We start from the raw sequence: 18,899 nt of genomic DNA on the forward strand, positions 1-18,899 counted from the left end.
CAGTATCAGTTATATGTATTTTTCACAATATTTTCTTTATATATAGAGTAGATTTATGAGATGAATGGAACATGTATATGTATTTGAAATAATGAGAACATTGTTCATAGTTTTGAACAGTATTGAATGTTCATTTAGAAAATAAAAAAAAAGGTCGGTTGTTTTTTTTTAGTGGTATTTTTGCATCAACATAAATTTGAAAAAAATCATCTTATTTTAATTTTTGGAGAGGGAATAAAAAGTAGCTTGCTATTGAATCTCAATTTTCTAAAGACTACCACTAGTGCTAATGCCTACTGCCTTTTAGATTTGTTATAGCAAGCATGCAGTGATATCAAGTTCATGTTTCTGTGGAGTATATAGTAATGATCTGTTTTTATTGTTAGATAAGAGGTGGTGTCTCCTATCTTTCAGAGGTGTACTGGATTTACCTTTATTTTCTTTCAATGAATAACAAAAGGCCCAGAGAATTCTGGCTATTCTTATATGCCTTCCTGTATTCTAGTTAGTAATGGAGAAGTTGGGGTTTGTGCTCTTTGATTTTGTTAGAGATTGTAGCAGAAATTGACAACTGTCATAAATTTGCTGTTGAATAGTGGTATTCCTGAATTTTTCAGGATGGCCTGGCAAAGCTCTGGGGTGAACATTGGTGCCACTTTTTCTTTATTACCAACCATCCTTGTACATCCAGGGTCTTTTCTAAGCATTGATACACTATGGATGAACTTATTTTATCAACACTTGCTGTGGGGCTGCATGGAAGTGGCTGTGGTGTAATATGAGGGATAATTAAATAATCATTGCTGGACTAGTAGCAACAGATTTTGCATTTTTGAGTGGTAGTATTAGAATTTTTTGCTGTCAAATTAGTGTTATTTTTTTGTTGAGTTGTCATGTCTTGCATTTACATAACCAATTGGACTATATTTCTGTGGATGTAGTCGTCCTGTTGATATGTCATTGTTCCTTTGAAGTTATTAGGTATTGCCTTTAATTTCTTCAGTCACACAGCTTGCACAGCTGTTGTCTTTGATCTTGATGTGGTTGAAAACCACCACTTGGTGAAACCTTTGGAGACACTTGTATCTCTTATGTCACATATGGCTTAGTGATCCAAGGTAAAGGATATTTATATACTTTAAGCTCAAAGATCATGGAGACAGACCTTTGTTGCCAAACTATCACTAGTCTGTGTAGCATGTGTGTTTCAAACTTATGATTTAATTTGTAGTTCTGTTTATTTCATGATTTAATTTGTAGTTCTGTGAATCTCACCTCTTTGATATAGAAAAGTTAATAGTGCTGATCATTGTGATTTGCCAAATGTTGCACTAAATCTTTCATATGATTTGGAGTAATAAATCTTTTGAAGTGGATATGCAAATTTTCATGGAGATAAAGAATAATACCTACTGTAGGGGCAAGTTGAATTTGTACTAGTTGCACCTTTTTAGAAGAATTAAAAGAAAGGGATGTGAACTTGATAAAAAAGATTATGAATCTTTTAAGACTTCTTGTCAGTCTATGATTTTTTAAAAATTGAGAGAGTACTAAAGAATAATAAAAAAAAGCATATTACAGTAAAGAAAAGCTTTAGAAAAAAAAAGGATGCATCATCTAGTTTAACAAGTGACTCCGTTTATGGCAAGTTGCCATAAAGCCTTCAATAATTTGTAAGGATAGAGTCATTTTCAAAACAAGCAAATTGACATGAGGTTTTTTCTTTTGCCCATTCACCACTAGTGCACTAAATTACTGATATCATTAACTTTAATATTGGCTAGCAGACATATCCATTAGTGGCAACAGGTTTATTTGGATGCCTTTTGAAATGTCTAGAAAATAAATATTGTGAGTTATGAGATGGCAAGTAATTAATCTGCTCAATAAGCATGGTAGTTATGTTCATTATACAAGTTGCCTCTTCTTCTCCAGGCACAGATGAATTCTTCCTGAGCACTGACTTCAACTCCAAACACTTCCTTGTGGGTGCCTTGTTGAGTGAGCTGCGTGTTTCCCTTGGAGAAATTGCAGAAGTGCAGCGGGTGGCAATTGGAGTCCTCAGAGATTTGTTGGCCAAGCATTCCTTTGATGACAGATACTTACAGTCTGTAAGTTATTTTAGGGAACAAGTTTGTAGATAATGGAAATACTGCTGAATGTTTGGGTTACCACATTCTTACACCACCAATAAATGACCAAGACTCTACATAAAAGGAAAGAATTATTTGAATAAAAGTCTATTATGTAATGGTGATGTCCATTCAAGATGCACAAGTGCTAGTAAGCTGAACTTTATTGTTATATATTGGGTATTGGGATAAAAATTATATAAATAGGCTTCTTTCTATCATAATAGATATAAATTTCTTACTGAATATGAATTTTCAAAGATTATGAATTAAGTATATTCTGTTTGTTTCATAGAAATCTGAAACCATAGCCTATTGGGGAAATTTTACCATAATAATGTGATGAATTTTGCTTAATGATTTTGAGGAAAGTTATAATCATGTGAAAGAAAAGCAAGGAACTGGTTAGTATGAGTTTGTTTACTTAATTGGGTTGAAAACAATCAGTCAGTTTGTTAGGCGTGATTCATACCAGCCCATCATTGTCACCCCATCCCTGTTGGTGATGTCACAAACATGACAGCCATCCACTTCAGAGGAGATGAGCTCCATCACAGGGCAACAGTGTGACATCAGCCTGTCAGTCATCAGTCCCATGTACACACCAAAAGATGGACCACAAGGATCTCATCATTGTTGCTTTTTTATTATTGGATGATTCAGAACTAGAACAGTGCCCAGTTAGGCCAGCAAGATGAAAAAAGAGATGGACAGTATGGGCATGGCAACTACTGCTGGAGAGGCCACTACAAGTAGAGCACAAGATCCATATGGAGGCAGAGATGAGGCCTGATAGAAACAGCTTCCACGCAGACTACTGCATGACCCCAGCCACTATTCAGGAGCTAGTGTAACCAGTTGGTCCTTACTGCATGTGCTCAAATGCTGCGTGTTTACCACAGGATCATCTGCATTGTGGGGTGCATGGTGAGCGGTGTTGCTGCGATTCATTGAACAATAGTCTTCACCTCACACTTTAAGAAAATATATTTAAACATTTATTATAATAGTAAGATCTTATTTCTTTCTCTGTACAAATACAAATATTTCACATTTTCATGATATCAAGGATATCCAACACCATCAATAGTGGTCAACACTGCTGCTGTCTCTCCTATCAAACCATGAATTTATTTGAGTGCAGAGGGTCCAGTTCCCATCTAGCTCACCATTTGTGACATCACGGACAGGGACGGAGGTGACGGTGATGGGCTGGTGTGAACTGCACCTTATTTGCATCTCTAACATAACAAAGTGATCCATATTTAACATTAATATGAAAATTTTAATGTAGATTATGATTTTATAGATATTTTCTTCTTTCAGGCACAACAAGGGAGGATTGCCTGCCTATATTTTCCAATTGTTTCAATTCTTCTGGAAAACGTCAAGCGGCTCAGTTGGCCTCTTGCCCCATCCTCCACCAGCTCCAGCCAACGCAGGCTGGACCCCCGAGCCAGCTCCAGAGCACGCAGTGGGAGGTTAGTGGTGACTTTTGAGCTACAGACATGAAAAGCAAGATTTGGAAAGGATATAATATATCCTTTCCAAATCTTGCTTTTCATGTCTGCACATATTATGTGCAGAAAATTTTAAATGGTATGCATAGTTGAGTTCCTTCAACAATGCTTTCACAGTTAATTGGAGAACATGAGAAAAATAGCTTATATTCCTGGCCACAAAAATATTTATCCATACAACTTGAATAAGATAGTCCAACCAGATTACAGAAAACAAACACATAAAAAATTTCTTCATTCTTCATTTATTCTCTGTAGGGCCATGACAGTGTTTTGTACTGGCAGTGGTGATTCATCATTTTGCAGAAGACTAAAGAGGCAGGACTGAGAGATTATTATTTGCTGGTGCTTCCTTAGGAAATAGTGTCATCACATCTCAGCTTATATTTTTTTTGTTGATTATATTGCCATTTGTTTATTGTTGGAAGTTCTCTCTCTCTCTCTCTCTCTCTCTCTCTCTCTCTCTCTCTCTCTCTCTCTCTCTCTCTCTCTCTCTCTCTCTCTCTCTCTCTCTCTCTCTCTCTCTCTCTCTCTCTCTCTCTCTCTCTCTCGTCTCTTCCCCTGCCACCCCACCTCAGTCTCCATTTTCTTTCTTAGGAAAATTTCATGAAACATGCTGATACCCACACTTAAACTTATTAATATCTACAGCCTATTTTATGAATAATCAAAACCATGTAACTTGAAACCATAGATATCAACAGCCAGGTATACCATTTGTTTCTTGTATATCAAGTGTTCATTTTATTGTTTTTGTTTGTGTGGGACATTATTGTGGATTTTATTTAGTCTGCTGCTATAAATCATTGTTCAGATGAATTATTATTTTGTAATTATTTTTTGTTGAATTATACAAGTTTGAAATATTCCATAACAGATCTGGGGCAGGAAGTATTGACATGAGCACCTACAGCACACCTTCACGCAAAGGTTCCAGCCGAGTAGATGTGTCCAGCTTGTCTGGTAGGGGAGATTCTTCTTACCTGGCAATCATTGCTGGACCAGGTGGTCTGATTCCACCCCATGCTGCACTAGTAAATGGAAGGTCCAATTCTAGTCTGGAGTCAGAGGATCAGTTACCATCTGTAGCCAACTCAGAAGCATTGGAGGAAGAGTTGGAGGAAGATGAGGATGAGAAAAGTCATTCCAGGTAAACTGCATGTTAATGAATTTAGGAAGGAAATTTTTCAGTGTTTTGAACATTTTCAAATCAGACTTATGCTTTAAGATTTGAATATTTTTATTAAAGAGAGAGAGAAAAAAGTCAATTATCTTACACAACAAATGTGTTGTACAGTCTTGAATATCCAACTCAAGACCAGGAGCTGCAGGTTGTTTGAATGACACACAACAATTACACATAAATTATACATTGAATCCAGCATGCATTGATTTAGTCTAACTTATATAATGGTGTGCTTCTCTATTCATACACTGTAATGATTTCATAATGAATATCTTTCTTTTTCTTCAATAGCACAAGCTTTTTGATATTATGAATGGATGATGACTCCTCTTTTCTTTTTATCCTTACTATATGTTCATTCTTGATGTTTTCTTGCTTGTATTATTAAGACAAAAATATTGTTACTGTCCTGAAGACAGTAACACAAACGTAGATTTTATTGTAATGAATCTTGACAAAAATTTTGCTGATTTTAGTAGTGAGGAGGGAGCTCCACCTCCATTGTGCTGAGGAAGCAGTACTGATATGTATGATACATGAGGTCTATGTGAAAATATGTTTTCATATACTGCACTTGTGCTCTGTTGCATTTTTGGGTGTATTCAATCACATGTAGTGATCTTGTTTTGAGTTTTAAATTTTTTCTCTCTCTCTCTCTCTCTCTCTCTCTCTCTCTCTCTCTCTCTCTCTCTCTCTCTCTCTCTCTCTCTCTCTCTCTCTCTCTCTCTCTCTCTCTCTCTCTCTCTCTCTCTCTCTCTCTCTCTCTCTCTCTCATCATAAAGTGAATAATGTTGACCAGTTAATCTTTGTATAAATGATGATGATGGTCATCATCATCATCCCTGTTCATATAGTAAAAGGAGTTGACTTTCTAGAAATTTGAGTGTGGCATTTGCTGGAGAGAGTGGACCAGTGAGATATGACAAGTTGAGTCCTGGGGAGGTGCGGGATCTCCTCTTGTGCTTCCTTCACACACTCAAACATGTTCCTGAGGCTCATCTGGTGTCTTGGTGGGTTACTCTGAGTAGTGAAGCATTGAACCACTTCTTCACACTTCTACAGTAAGTACTAATTTCACTTACTTCTTACTTGATGGTCAAAACTAAAAGCAATGCACTTATTCTATGAAGTATTTCAAATCCTAAGTAACTAGTTTGACTGATGTTCTTATTTCATCTGAGTACTAAAATGTATATCATTTATTTGCCATGTTCATGTTTGATCATTTTTATTTATCTTTTATTTATTTATTTATTTATTTATTTTTATTTATCTTTATTTATTTTTGTTTTTTTCTTTTTTTTATGGATTGTCTCTGAAATGCAAGTGAATTGATGTAAAATAAATTGATAATGACATAATTATAAAATCTAGGACATGATAGTGCACTCTGACAAAAAATGACAAAGATAAAAGGAATTAGGTATTTTGACAGAATTTTTAATGGAACAGGGAGAGGCTATGCAGTAGATACATCAGTTCAGAGGAGGCAGATCATAGAAACCTTCAGTAAGTTCATGAAAAGGAGTTACTGTCTGTAAGTGGAAGCCACTTGGACAGTTTAAAGATGAATTGGATAGATAAAATGTGTGGGGAGAGATGAGAAGGAATCATAAAACTATTGACTTCGAAAAATAGATATTATGTGACCGTTCTTTTAAAGTGGTTCTTGGGGGTGTAAAGTTTAAAAATAAAAAACAATATTGTCAAATAAAGGATTTGTTCTCTTACATTCTCACATGCTTATTAGAGATATATTGGACATCGTTATTCATAGGTATGAAGGTTTGGGTGTTCATGTACATGCCATGCTCTTATATTTTGTGGATGTGGACTTATATGTCAGTTAAAATATATATATATATATATATATGTGTGTGTGTGTGTGTGTGTGTGTGGTGTGTGTGTGTGTGTATGTCAAACCATAGCATCATGTGTCTGGGGATTTTTAGGATGTTAACATGTATTATAGTTGATTCGTAGCTATTGATTCTACACAGACTCATATGATTTTGCAAACTCCCTCAACACTCATGGAATGATTCAAAGATTCAAGTTACCATTTCTTTCTTTCAGTCTTCTTTTGTAATTTAACATCCTTTGTTTAGAACATGGATACAGATGTTTTTAAATAAAAAAAAATGATGCCAGTATTCATTTGATCACAAATGCAAATACTGATACAGATTGAAAAGATGATGCAGATGTTTTGCATACAGGAATGTAGATGTAGGTATCCAACATATCTAATGCACATACATGCAAAATGTGATTGTATTTTTGATAAACTTGCTCTCTTTCAGACTTTGTTTATATCATTTCAAGTACACTGGTAAAAGACAAATAGTAAGAGAACAGGCCCCCAAAAAAGCATCTACTTTGCCTGCTAAGCTTCAACCGCCATACTCTAGTGGCAGGATGTCCACAGCTACTGACAGTTACAGTGGTGAGTTGTACACTGGGTTTACTGTTTGCCAGGTTTGGATTTTGTACCTAAAGTACAGTGACCATGTGACCAACATTTTTCAGCTTACAATTTCAAGTCTGGTGGTAGGATGGAAGCAGTTCTAAGCTTATTGTGAAAGAAAAAAAAATTTAAACCCTCTGGGCTTATAGCTGGCAAGAAGGAATGTGATGGTGGGGGTACTGCCTAAAAATCAAAAAGAAGTTTACAGGGTCTAATGCAAGGAGTGAGCTGCTAAGGGAGGCTATAGGGTGACTGGTTGTGTAGGAGGACACTTGTGATGGTGGTGGTGGTCCAGGCTTTTGATAAATTTCATGTAAAGCAGTCAGTGGTCAGTTTTTGTTGCTTTCTCTGTATCTCATTATGTTAATATATAAAATATTGTTATGAGTGGCATTGTAGAGAGAAGAGAGAAGTAGAGAGAACGAGAAGAAAGAAAGAAATAGACAGGGAGGAAGCGAGAGAAAAATGGAAGATGCCCATTGCACCATAAATGCCTAACCAGACTCTCCAGTTTATTTTAAAAGCCTGTGCTTTCCCAAATAGTCTTCCCATCCTCTCTGACACCATAGCAGTAGTCATTCTAATGAAAATCAGCATAATACCTCTAAGCGCCCCCTAGCTATCAGAGGCAAAACACCAGAGGCACCTTCCACTTTGGGGATCCTGAGGAGGGATTGGAGTGATAGGACAAGATATAGATATGAGATTGTGATCGGAAGAGCCCAACAGAAAAGATAGGTTAACAGCAGAAGCAGAAGGATTAGAGGTTAGGTAAAGGTCAAGAATGTTGGGCATTTGTCCAAGACAGTCAGGAATACAAGTAGGATGTTGCACCAGTTGCTCTAGTTTGTGGAGGATAGCAAAGTTAAAGGCTAGTTCACCAGGATGGTTAGTGAAGGGAGAGGAAAGCCAAAGCTGGTGGTGAACACTGAAGTCTTTAAGAATGGAGATCTTTGCAAAAGGGAAGAGTCAATGTGCTTTGGAAGTTAAGTAGTCAAAGAATTTCTTGTAGTCAAGGGAGTTAGGCAAGAGGTATACAACACAGATAAATTTAGTTCGAGAGTGACTCTGTAGTTGTAGCCAGATGGTAGAAAACTCAAAAGATTTAAGAGCGTGGGTGGCATAAAAGCAGGTTAAGTCATTGTGCACATAGACACAACATCCAGCTTTGGATTGAAAATGAGGATAGAGAAAGTAGGAGGGAACAGAAAAGAGGCTACTGTCAGTTGCCTCAGACACCTGTGTTTTAGTGAGGAAAGTAAGATGAGGTTTAGTAGAGGAGAGGTGGTGTTCTACACATTGAAAATTAGATCTAAGACTGCGAATGTTGCAGAAGTTAATGAAGAAAAAGTTGAAGGGATGCCAAGACACTTAGGGTTGATACCAGAAGAACATTCTAACCTGGAGACATTTGTGATCTCCTCCCCAGATAGGGACTCCAAGGTTGGTGTAGGAGTTGCCATGATGATTTTTAATTTTGAGTGAAGGGTGTGTATGTAATTAGGTGCATGTAGTTTTGTGTGAAGGAAGAAAGCTGTCTTTAGAGGGCAGGCTGTGACTGCCCCCTTGTGTTGAGACACAAAGGGAAATGTTCAGTGAGGTCACAGGTGGGTTTAATGATAAGTTCAAAGCATGCCCTGATCTTTACACTCATACACAGTGTCCTATGTTTAAAGATTTTTTTTTTCTTAGTCCATCAAGTACTTCTGCTTTCTTTACCTTGCACTTCACATATGTCTCAGTTCTTCTGTCTCTGTAACTGTTGATCTCAAATACTTGAAACAGTTCACTTCTTGCAGCTGTTTTCCATTCAATCTTACATTCATCCTTGTACTACATATCTCTTGAGTATTTCATTACTTTTACTTACATTCACTTTGAGCTTCCTCATCCTACAAATATGCCTGGCCAGACTCTTCCATCACTTTTTTTACCTCCTTTCTGAGTTAGCCACTGAAGCTATATCATTAGCAAATACTAGACAACCTTTTCTTCCCAACTCATTAGACTCAAGCTTCTGACTAACACCCTCATATTTACTTCCTTTACTACACCATCCATATACAAGTTAAACATCCATGGTAATATTACACAATGCTGTACTTGAATCCAAGCCTGCAATTTACTTTCTGTGTGTGGCACAGTCATAATTTGTATTAAAAAAAAAAAGTTGTATGCAGTGACAGTTTAAAATCAATAATCAAACTATCTGAGAGGTGACAATCATAGGAAGATAATGTCAATTTTCCTTTTCACATTTTTTTTTTTTTTATTTATGTAGGAAGGATACTGGCCAAGGGCAACAAAAATCTAATAAAAAAATGCCCACTGAAATGCCAGTCCCATAAAAGGGTCAAAGCAGTGGTCAAAAATTGGCGGATAAGTGTCTTGAAACCTCCCTCTTGAAGGAATTCAAGTCATAGGAAGGTGGAAATACAGAAGCAGGCAGGGAGTTGCAGAGTTTACCAGAGAAAGGGATGAATGATTGAGAATACTGGTTAACTCTTGCGTTAGAGAGGTGGACAGAATAGGGGTGAGAGAAAGAAGAAACTCTTGTGCAGCGAGGCCGCGGAAGGAGGGGAGGCATGCAGTTAGCAGGATCAGAAGAGCAGTTGGCATGAAAATAGTGGTAGAAGACAGCTAGATATGCAACATTGCGGCGGTGAGAGAGAGGCTGAAGACAGTCAGTTAGAGGAGAGGAGTTGATGAGACGAAAAGCTTTTGATTCCACCCTGTCTAGAAGAGCAGTATGAGTGGAACCCCCCAGACATGTGAAGCATACTCCATACATGGACGGATAAGGCCCTTGTACAGAGTTAGCAGCTGGGGGGGTGAGAAAAACTGGTGGAGACGTCTCAGAACACCTAACTTCATAGAAGCTGTTTTAGCTAGAGATGAGATGTGAAGTTTCCAGTTCAGATTATAAGTAAAGGACAGGCCGAGGATGTTCAGTGTAGAAGAGGGGGACAGTTGAGTGTCATTGAAGAAGAGGGGATAGTTGTCTGGAAGGTTGTGTCGAGTTGATAGATGGAGGAATTGAGTTTTTGAGGCATTGAACAATACCAGGTTTGCTCTGCCCCAATCAGAAATTTTAGAAAGATCAGAAGTCAGGCGTTCTGTGGCTTCCCTGCATGATATGTTTACCTCCTGAACGGTTGGATGTCTACGAAAAGACGTGGAAAAGTGCAGGGTGGTATCATCAGCATAGGAGTAGATAGGACAAGAAGTTTGGTTTAGAAGATCATTAATGAATAATAAGAAGAGAGTTGGTGACAGGACAGAACCCTGAGGAACACCATTGTTAATAGATTTAGGAGAAGAACAGTGACCGTCTACCACAGCAGCAATAGAACGGTCAGAAAGGAAACTTGAAATGAAGTTACAGAGAGAAGGATAGAAACCGTAGGAGGGTAGTTTGGAAATCAAAGCTTTGTGCCAGACTCTATCAAAGGCTTTTGATATGTCCAAGGCAACAGCAAAAGTTTCACCAAAGTCTCTAAAAGAGAATGACCAAGACTCAGTAAGGAAAGCCAGAAGATCACCAGTAGAGCGGCCTTGACGGAACCCATACTGGCGATCAGATAGAAGGTTGTGAAGTGATAGATGTTTAAGAATCTTCCTGTTGAGGATAGATTCAAAAACTTTAGATAAGCAGGAAATTAAAGTAATAGGACGGTAGTTTGAGGGATTAGAGCGGTCACCCTTTTTAGGAACAGGTTGAATGTAGGCAAACTTCCAGCAAGAAGGAAAGGTAGATGTTGACAGACAGAGCTGAAAGAGTTTGACTAGGCAAGATGCAAGCACGGAGGCACAGTTTCGGAGAACAATAGGAGGGACCCCATCAGGTCCATAAGCCTTCCGAGGGTTTAGGCCAGCGAGGGCATGGAAAACATCATTGTGAAGAATTTTAATACGTGGCATGAAGTAGTCAGAGGGTGGAGGAGAGGGAGGAACAAGCCCAGAATCGTCCAAGGTAGAGTTTTTAGCAAAGGTTTGAGCAAAGAGTTCAGCTTTAGAAATAGATGTGATAGCAGTGGTGCCATCTGGTTGAAGTAGAGGAGGGAAAGAAGAAGCAAAGTTATTGGAGATATTTTTGGCTAGATGCCAGAAATCACGAGGGGAGTTAGATCTTGAAAGGTTTTGACATTTTCTGTTAATGAAGGAGTTTTTGGCTAGTTGGAGAACAGACTTGGCATGGTTCCGGGCAGAAATATAAAGTGCATGAGATTCTGGTGATGGAAGGCTTAAGTACCTTTTGTGGGCCACCTCTCTATCATGTATAGCACGAGAACAAGCTGTGTTAAACCAAGGTTTAGAAGGTTTAGGACGAGAAAAAGAGTGAGGAATGTACGCCTCCATGCCAGACACTATCACCTCTGTTATGTGCTCAGCACACAAAGAAGAGTCTCTGACACGGAGGCAGTAGTCATTCCAAGGAAAATCAGCAAAATCCTCCTCAGGTCCCCCCAACTAGCAGAGGCAAAACGCCAGAGGCACCTTCGCTTAGGGGGATCCTGAGGAGGGATTGGAGTGATAGGACAAGATAAAGATATGAGATTGTGATCGGAGGAGCCCAACTGAGAAGAAAGGGTGACAGCATAAGCAGAAGGATTAGAGGTCAGGAAAAGGTCAAGAATGTTGGGCGTATCTCCAAGATGGTCAGGAATACGAGTAGGGTGTTGCACCAATTGCTCTAGGTCATGGAGGATAGCAAAGTTGTAGGCTAGTTCACCAGGATGGTCAGTGAAGGGAGAGGAAAGCCAAAGCTGGTGGTGAACATTGAAGTCTCCAAGAATGGAGATCTCTGCAAAAGGGAAGAGGGTCAGAATGTGCTTCACTTTGGAAGTTAAGTAGTCAAAGAATTTCTTATAGTCAAAGGAGTTAGGAGAGAGGTATACAGCAGAGATAAATTTAGTATGAGAATGACTCTGTAGTCGTAGCCAGATGGTGGAAAACTCGGAAGATTCAAGAGCATGGGCACGAGAGCAGGTTAAGTCATTGCGCACATAAACGCAGCATCCAGCTTTGGATCGAAAATGAGGATAGAGAAAGTAGGAGGGAACAGAAAAGGGGCTACTGTCAGTTGCCTCAGACACCTGAGTTTCAGTGAGGAAAAGAAGATGAGGTTTAGAAGAGGAGAGGTGGTGTTCTACAGATTGAAAATTAGATCTTAGACCGCGAATGTTGCAGAAGTTAATGAAGAAAAAGTTGAGGAGGGTGTCAAGACACTTAGGGTCGTCGATGGAAAGGCAGTCCGACCTGGGGACATTTATGGTCCCCTCCCCAGATGGGGACTCCGAGGCTGGTGTAGGAGTCGCCATGATTTTAAAATTTTTGAGTGAAGGGTGTGTGTGTTATTAGGTGCTTGTAGTTTTGTGTGGAGGTAGAGAGTTGTCTTTAGAGGGCAGGCTGTGACTGCCCCCTTGTGTTGTGAGACACAAAGGGAAACGTTCAGTGAGGTCACAGCTGGGTTTAATGATAAGTTCACAGCACCCCCTGAACAGTGCTTTAGACCTCACTGGGAGTAATTATCGTTTCGGCAGGTGTCTACTGCCTCCTCCTCCATTTTATAAGTAGATCTGCAGGTATCTGCAGGTAGGTAGGTAATTGAAAACATTGATTGATATTACCATTGCCATTAAATGAGTAAACCACTTTACCACCCAAAGAACAGAAATGCTGTCATGTGCAATGAATGATCACTATTATTATTTGCTCTGGAATTTCTTGAGCAAATATGGAATAGAATAATGACTCAGTATATTTCTGTGATAAATATTATGACATCACTCATTTTTTATTTAAAAGTATTATTTTTAAATTATTTGAAAAGTTATTAGAAAGATTTGTCAGTTTTTATTGTATTTAAATGTTTAATATGCATATAAGATGCATAACAATCAGCAGGATACATAAGAATTGTTAGGGATAATATAAAAAGGGTAAATTATGCATGTGTATTACTGTTTGTATTTGAATTACAGTAATCATATAATTTAAGTGATACAAATGTTGCTATATGTACTATACTACAAATTTTATTTTTTTCATGTACAGTGAGCAGTCATGAGGGAGAAGGATGGCTGAAAGCCCTTCAAGAAGCAAATCTTGCTTCAGAAGTTAGTCTTATAGTGCTTGATGTTTTGGGTAACTTCACAACACATTGCCGTGACATCCTCACTTCTGATGGAGCAGAAGTCATTATGCAACAGGTCTTTGCTCTTCACTTACTTTTCCTTCAACTTGGACAGTCAGAAAATGTGATGAAGCATGTATTTGCTTCTATCAGAGCTTTCATCAATAATTTTCCTCGAACACTGTTTCAAGGTAAGTTGATGTTTGCAAAACTGTTCTTGAACTTGTTACTTCATGTATTACAGTTTCACTTGCAGTACCTTCCATTTTGATAACATAATAGAAATATTGAAGGTTTTACATGGCTTTTTTGTTTGTGTCCATGTTGTGAACTGTCAGAGCATATATGTTAGTTGTTGTTTTGTGAAATTGAGAGATCTAGTAACCGTACTGGAGATCCTCTTTGAAGTTGCATCAAGTCATATTAAGGTGCACCCTACATATGTATATAATATTTACCAAGTTCAGGGAATGTCAGTTTAGTCTTTCTTACTTGAGTTCTTCAAGTTATAATGGTTTAAAATATATAGTCTTCATACTCCTTGTTTATTATGAGACTTTCTTACTTGAGTTTTTCAAGTCATAATGGTTTAAAATATATAGTCTCCATTTTCCTTGTTTATTATGAGACAAAATGAAGAGAGACTGGATCAGAAAGCTGTAAACTCTTCTAGAAACTATTAAAGTGAAAGCTACATAATTCAATCTTATTAGGATCCATGAGAGTTTGTTAGTTAGTATACTTCTTTATAATTATAGATGTAAGAAAAAATCTAGCCACTGAACTCCCAGCAGGCCCTATTTGAACTGCTTGCCCAAATAGATGGCACACAGTAGTGGTACCTTATTACTTCACACTATTTTCTTTAATGAGGGGAGTTCACATGTTTCGTTTCTCTTCACCTGACTATCCCAGAGTTATTATTGTGAGATTTTGGTTTCTAGTGTTAGAATTGTGGCTTCCACAATTGGTGCAAACAGTAGTGGTGCTAAATGATGGCTTAATGTAATGAGCTTTGAAAAACATAATTAACCACCAAAGAATGGCACAGTATCAAGTTAAGTTATTTTGGGATTCTCCCATAATCTTCCATGATGAGAGAGACAGTGATTTCAATCACCGCATAAAATTTGAGCAGGCTGTCCTTCATTTCAAAATGTCATGAACGATTGTCTTTCCACAACTAAATTTTCTGAATGATTCTTCCTTTAATGTTCACTTTTGTCTGTGTTCATTGCATTGCTATTGTACTTTGCACTACCATTGCTTAAGTGACTTGAGGAAATCATATTTGCAGCATTAGCAGCACCAAACACTTCAAAATAATGATAACTCTGGAGCAGCACAGAGGGACACAGTATGTGAGTTCTTACAAAAATGTATTTGTATGCTGATATAATAGTGTATGTGAAAGTTTGGAAAGTAGATACTAAGTGATCTTAGGACTTTTGTAAGAAGTTTGATATTTGTAATTCAGGATGTAGGAAGGTGGTAATATTTCTCCTCAGGACAGATGCTATAGCTTGGTCACTTTTACAAAAAAAAAAAAAAAAGGGAAGTGGCTATATACCTGCCTTGGTGCACAGTCATTAGTAAAATGTGAAAATTGATGAGATGTCTCAGCAGACCTGGCTTTGACAGGGTCAGAGTTGTTCCCATGATTCTGAATTGCTCCTGCTATAGAGAAGAACTAAGTTGAGTTTTCCAAGATAATATTTTGTCAGTACTGGGTTATAATTACTCATGACAAGTTCATCAACCTATTTATGCTAGAATAATTTTAAAATGTTACTTCATAGAGGATATCTGGTATTTTGCCAAATATAAAATCATGCAAATTTGTTACTTTTTATATTCACAAAAAAATATAATCAGTAGATCAATGTCTTCTGGTAATATAAATTAAATCATATTTTTTTTGTTTTACTTTGAAAAGTTTTACATATGTATGATTAGATCTCACCATTTTATATTGTTTTAGTTTATTTGTTTGCAGCTTCACCACTGCTCTTGTTGCTTTGCTACCTTTGCTTTTTATTTGTGCTTGAAATTTGGTTTTTGTTTGTGTGGGATCCATGATGAATGTTGTGATATATCCACTGCATTTCCAATAACTCTTAATATCAGGGGATGCTTCACTGTGTGGGTCTCTCTGCTTCGAGATGTTAAAATGCTGCAACAGCAAGCTGACCAATTTGCGCCATGAAGCCTGTGCTGTGCTCTACCTTCTCATGAGGAGCAACTATGAATTCACTAGACGAACAGGCATCAACAGAGTTCATTTACAGGTACAGGGACTATAGGGTTTTTTTATTCATGTGGATATATATATATATATATATATATATATATATATATATATATATATATATATATATATATATATATATATATATATATATATATATATATATATATATATATATATATATATATATATATATATTTTTTTTTTTTTTTTTTTTTTTTTATGAAAACATTACTCAGAATATATGCTTTATGCTAGTCATAAAATCCTTGCTATGTCTTTTTTCTGATTCTTATTTTTGTTTTACTGATTTAAGACAATATTATATTATTCACTTTTTTCAGGTGATAATTTCTGTGTCACAACTTCTTGGGGAAGTTATTGGCCTGAATAATTCTAGGTTCCAAGAATCCATGGCTCTTATAAACAGCTATGCTTCAAGTGACAAGGCAATGAATAATACAGGTAAATGACAATTTTTTTTATGTATGCAATTATATATTTAATGTCTTGATATCCTTTCAAATGTATCTATATCAGTAAAGTTTCAGTTATCTCACTTCAAAAATTATATCATGAAATTTTCTTTTCATGTTAATGATAAGTCATCCATCCACACCTGAGGTTTCAGATGCTCAATTACATTTTATTGAGTGAACATCAGTATTCTGCACTGAAAAGTTCTTCCAAGGATAATGCTTGGTTTCTTCCACCTTCCATACATAATTCACTTTCCTCAAAGATCTCTTCATTCTTGATTACTTTTATAGTTTCTATGCTATGGAATGTGCATTTAATTTCTTAATGGAAATGGTAGTAAATTTTGTTCCTGGAATTTAGTTGTGAGCACAGCTACATGTGGTTAAAAGGATGTTGCAATTTCATGTGATGCTCTACATATTTTTACTTTAAGACTGACTAATTAGGTAGCTTAAGGGCTTTTTGTAGGTAGTAGCAACCTCAAAATTGAGCAGTCATGTTGTGATTTAAGGATCTATATGACAGATAGAATGAGTTATAGTGTGGCATGGCATTATTAAGTTAGAATACAGCTGTTTTGTTGAAAAAAAAGGACAAAAGACTATTATACCAAAAATGAGGTATCCCTTATTTCCTGTGTATAGAAATTAGCTGTTCCATTGGACAAGGATAGAAAATACAATAATGATATTACCAAGAAGAAGGTGATGATTATCATTGTTGCAATGTAAGAACAGAAAAGTCAAGGCCAACCAGAAATCACTCAGGGCTTGGTCAAGTTACAAAAAAAAAAAACTGATTGTTGTTCTTGTTCACAGTACATTTTTCCTTACTTTGCTGTTCTGACTCACTTGAACTTTATATTAGATGTTTCCACTTGTTATTTTCATAGGATTATCAACCATTTTTGATAGTGCACTTTTTTTTATAAACATGCTCAAATTGTAAAGGATGGGATAAAAATACTATTGATACATGGCCACAACTGGAAACCAAGCAGATTAGCGGTGACCCCACTTGTCCACAACAGGCATCACATATTCCAGGAAAAAAACTTGTAGGAAGAATATTAATAGTTGAAAAATTATTCAGAAGATAGAATGCCAAAATTTTACATGAATGCTGTGATTTTAAATATTTCAATTGCATTGATCAAACATTTGGGATAAGATGTGTAGAAAGTACTTGGAAATAGAGATTTACTTCCAGATGTTCTTGCTGAAGCAACATCACTGTTTCTTATTTGTTCTACATGTAGAATATCATACAAATAGAAATCATAACTACATTGTTGCAGTATTCCTTTTCATTCTCTCTCTCTCTCTCTCTCTCTCTCTCTCTCTCTCTCTCTCTCTCTCTCTCTCTCTCTCTCTCTCTCTCTCTCTCTCTCTCTCTCTCTCTCTCTTATAGCAAACTTGAATGAGAAGTGATTCTGTCAGATATGAAGTCGTGTACATTTTTGTCAGATTATTAGATAGAAGAACTGGACTCCTATTGTAGTTTGAGCTTTTCTTCTCTTTTATTTACTTGGGCAGCATTTCAGATGTCATTTTATCTTGTTTCCCTTATGTAATGTAACAGAGACAAAGAATTTGTCACTTTAAGTAATAAATATACATTGCAGGATTTGTCAGTGAAGTACGGGACTTGACAAAGAGAATTCGGACAGTTTTGGTTGCCACTGCTCAAATGAGGGAGCATGAACGTGATCCTGAAATGTTATGTGACCTGCAGCATTCACTGGCAGCCTCCTATGCTGCCACTCCTGAGTTACGCACCACTTGGCTTCAGGCCATGTCCAAACATCATGTCAAGAATGGGGATTTATCAGAGGTGAGATGCATGTCAGTTATGTTCTAGTCAAAGCTAGTCTACCCAGTTGTCAAGATCAATTATCCCAGTTATCACTGATCTATAAGCATAGATAAGCAGCTTATATGTCTTGCTGTTTCAGACCATTTATGCCCAATCTGGAATGATAACTCAACATTTTACCTTTTTCTTTCAGGAAATATAAACACACTTTCTTAGTAGACTATCACTATCATGTATTTTTTAATTTAATTTATGTATTTATTTATTTATTTTATTTATTTATTTATTGTCTCTCTCTCTTGTCTTAGGCTGCATTTTGTCAGCTCCACATTGCTGCTCTCATGGCAGAATATCTACGACACCAAGGAGAGTTCCCCGATGGTTGTCAGATCTTTTCCATTATATCAGACAACATTCCGCGGGATGAGTCTAATTTACGTCTTGATGCAGGTAAGGTTCAGTGTGCTGAAGACCACTGCTGTTTCTTATTTGCTGGAAGGTATTGTTAGATCAAATGTGAATTGCACTTGTCCAGTTGCTTTACAGTTATTAAGAAGAATAGAATATGTGCAGTGTAGAAATATAATTATGAAATGTTCATAGATTTGCATGAAGTACTTCAAGATATCACCATCATTTATAAAGATAGTATACAAGAATATATAGAATGATCAATACACATACACACACACACACACACACACACACACACACACACACACACTTGTCTATATTATGGCATTGTTGTATGACTTTCCTTTTGATAGAAGGATGTCTGAAAAGACTGAATGGTTATTCCCTAATCCAGTATGTGTATACAAGCACATGAAAATATAAATGGGATATTTATAACTAAATCACAGTTATTTCTTTTATCCAAACTAATCTTTCATATATTTGATTGAACCAAATTAT

General features: G+C 36.8%; 1 protein-coding gene across 4 annotated transcripts in view; it reads left to right on the forward strand.

The window, feature by feature from the left end:
* Positions 1 to 18,899, forward strand: part of LOC135101629 (dedicator of cytokinesis protein 9-like) — a 63,595-nt gene that overhangs the window by 30,756 nt on the left and 13,940 nt on the right. For all 4 annotated transcript variants that reach the window (XM_064005881.1, XM_064005884.1, XM_064005885.1 and 1 more), the window contains 10 exons: positions 1,936 to 2,111; positions 3,459 to 3,613; positions 4,530 to 4,802; positions 5,714 to 5,899; positions 7,142 to 7,284; positions 13,363 to 13,632; positions 15,569 to 15,729; positions 16,034 to 16,154; positions 17,794 to 18,002; positions 18,293 to 18,434. In XM_064005881.1, coding sequence (XP_063861951.1) covers positions 1,936 to 2,111; positions 3,459 to 3,613; positions 4,530 to 4,802; positions 5,714 to 5,899; positions 7,142 to 7,284; positions 13,363 to 13,632; positions 15,569 to 15,729; positions 16,034 to 16,154; positions 17,794 to 18,002; positions 18,293 to 18,434 — 1,836 coding nt within the window. The remainder of the gene's footprint in view (positions 1 to 1,935; positions 2,112 to 3,458; positions 3,614 to 4,529; positions 4,803 to 5,713; positions 5,900 to 7,141; positions 7,285 to 13,362; positions 13,633 to 15,568; positions 15,730 to 16,033; positions 16,155 to 17,793; positions 18,003 to 18,292; positions 18,435 to 18,899) is intronic.

The sequence above is a fragment of the Scylla paramamosain genome, chromosome 6 (assembly GCF_035594125.1).
Source record: "Scylla paramamosain isolate STU-SP2022 chromosome 6, ASM3559412v1, whole genome shotgun sequence".
Taxonomy (NCBI): Eukaryota; Metazoa; Arthropoda; class Malacostraca; order Decapoda; family Portunidae; genus Scylla; species Scylla paramamosain.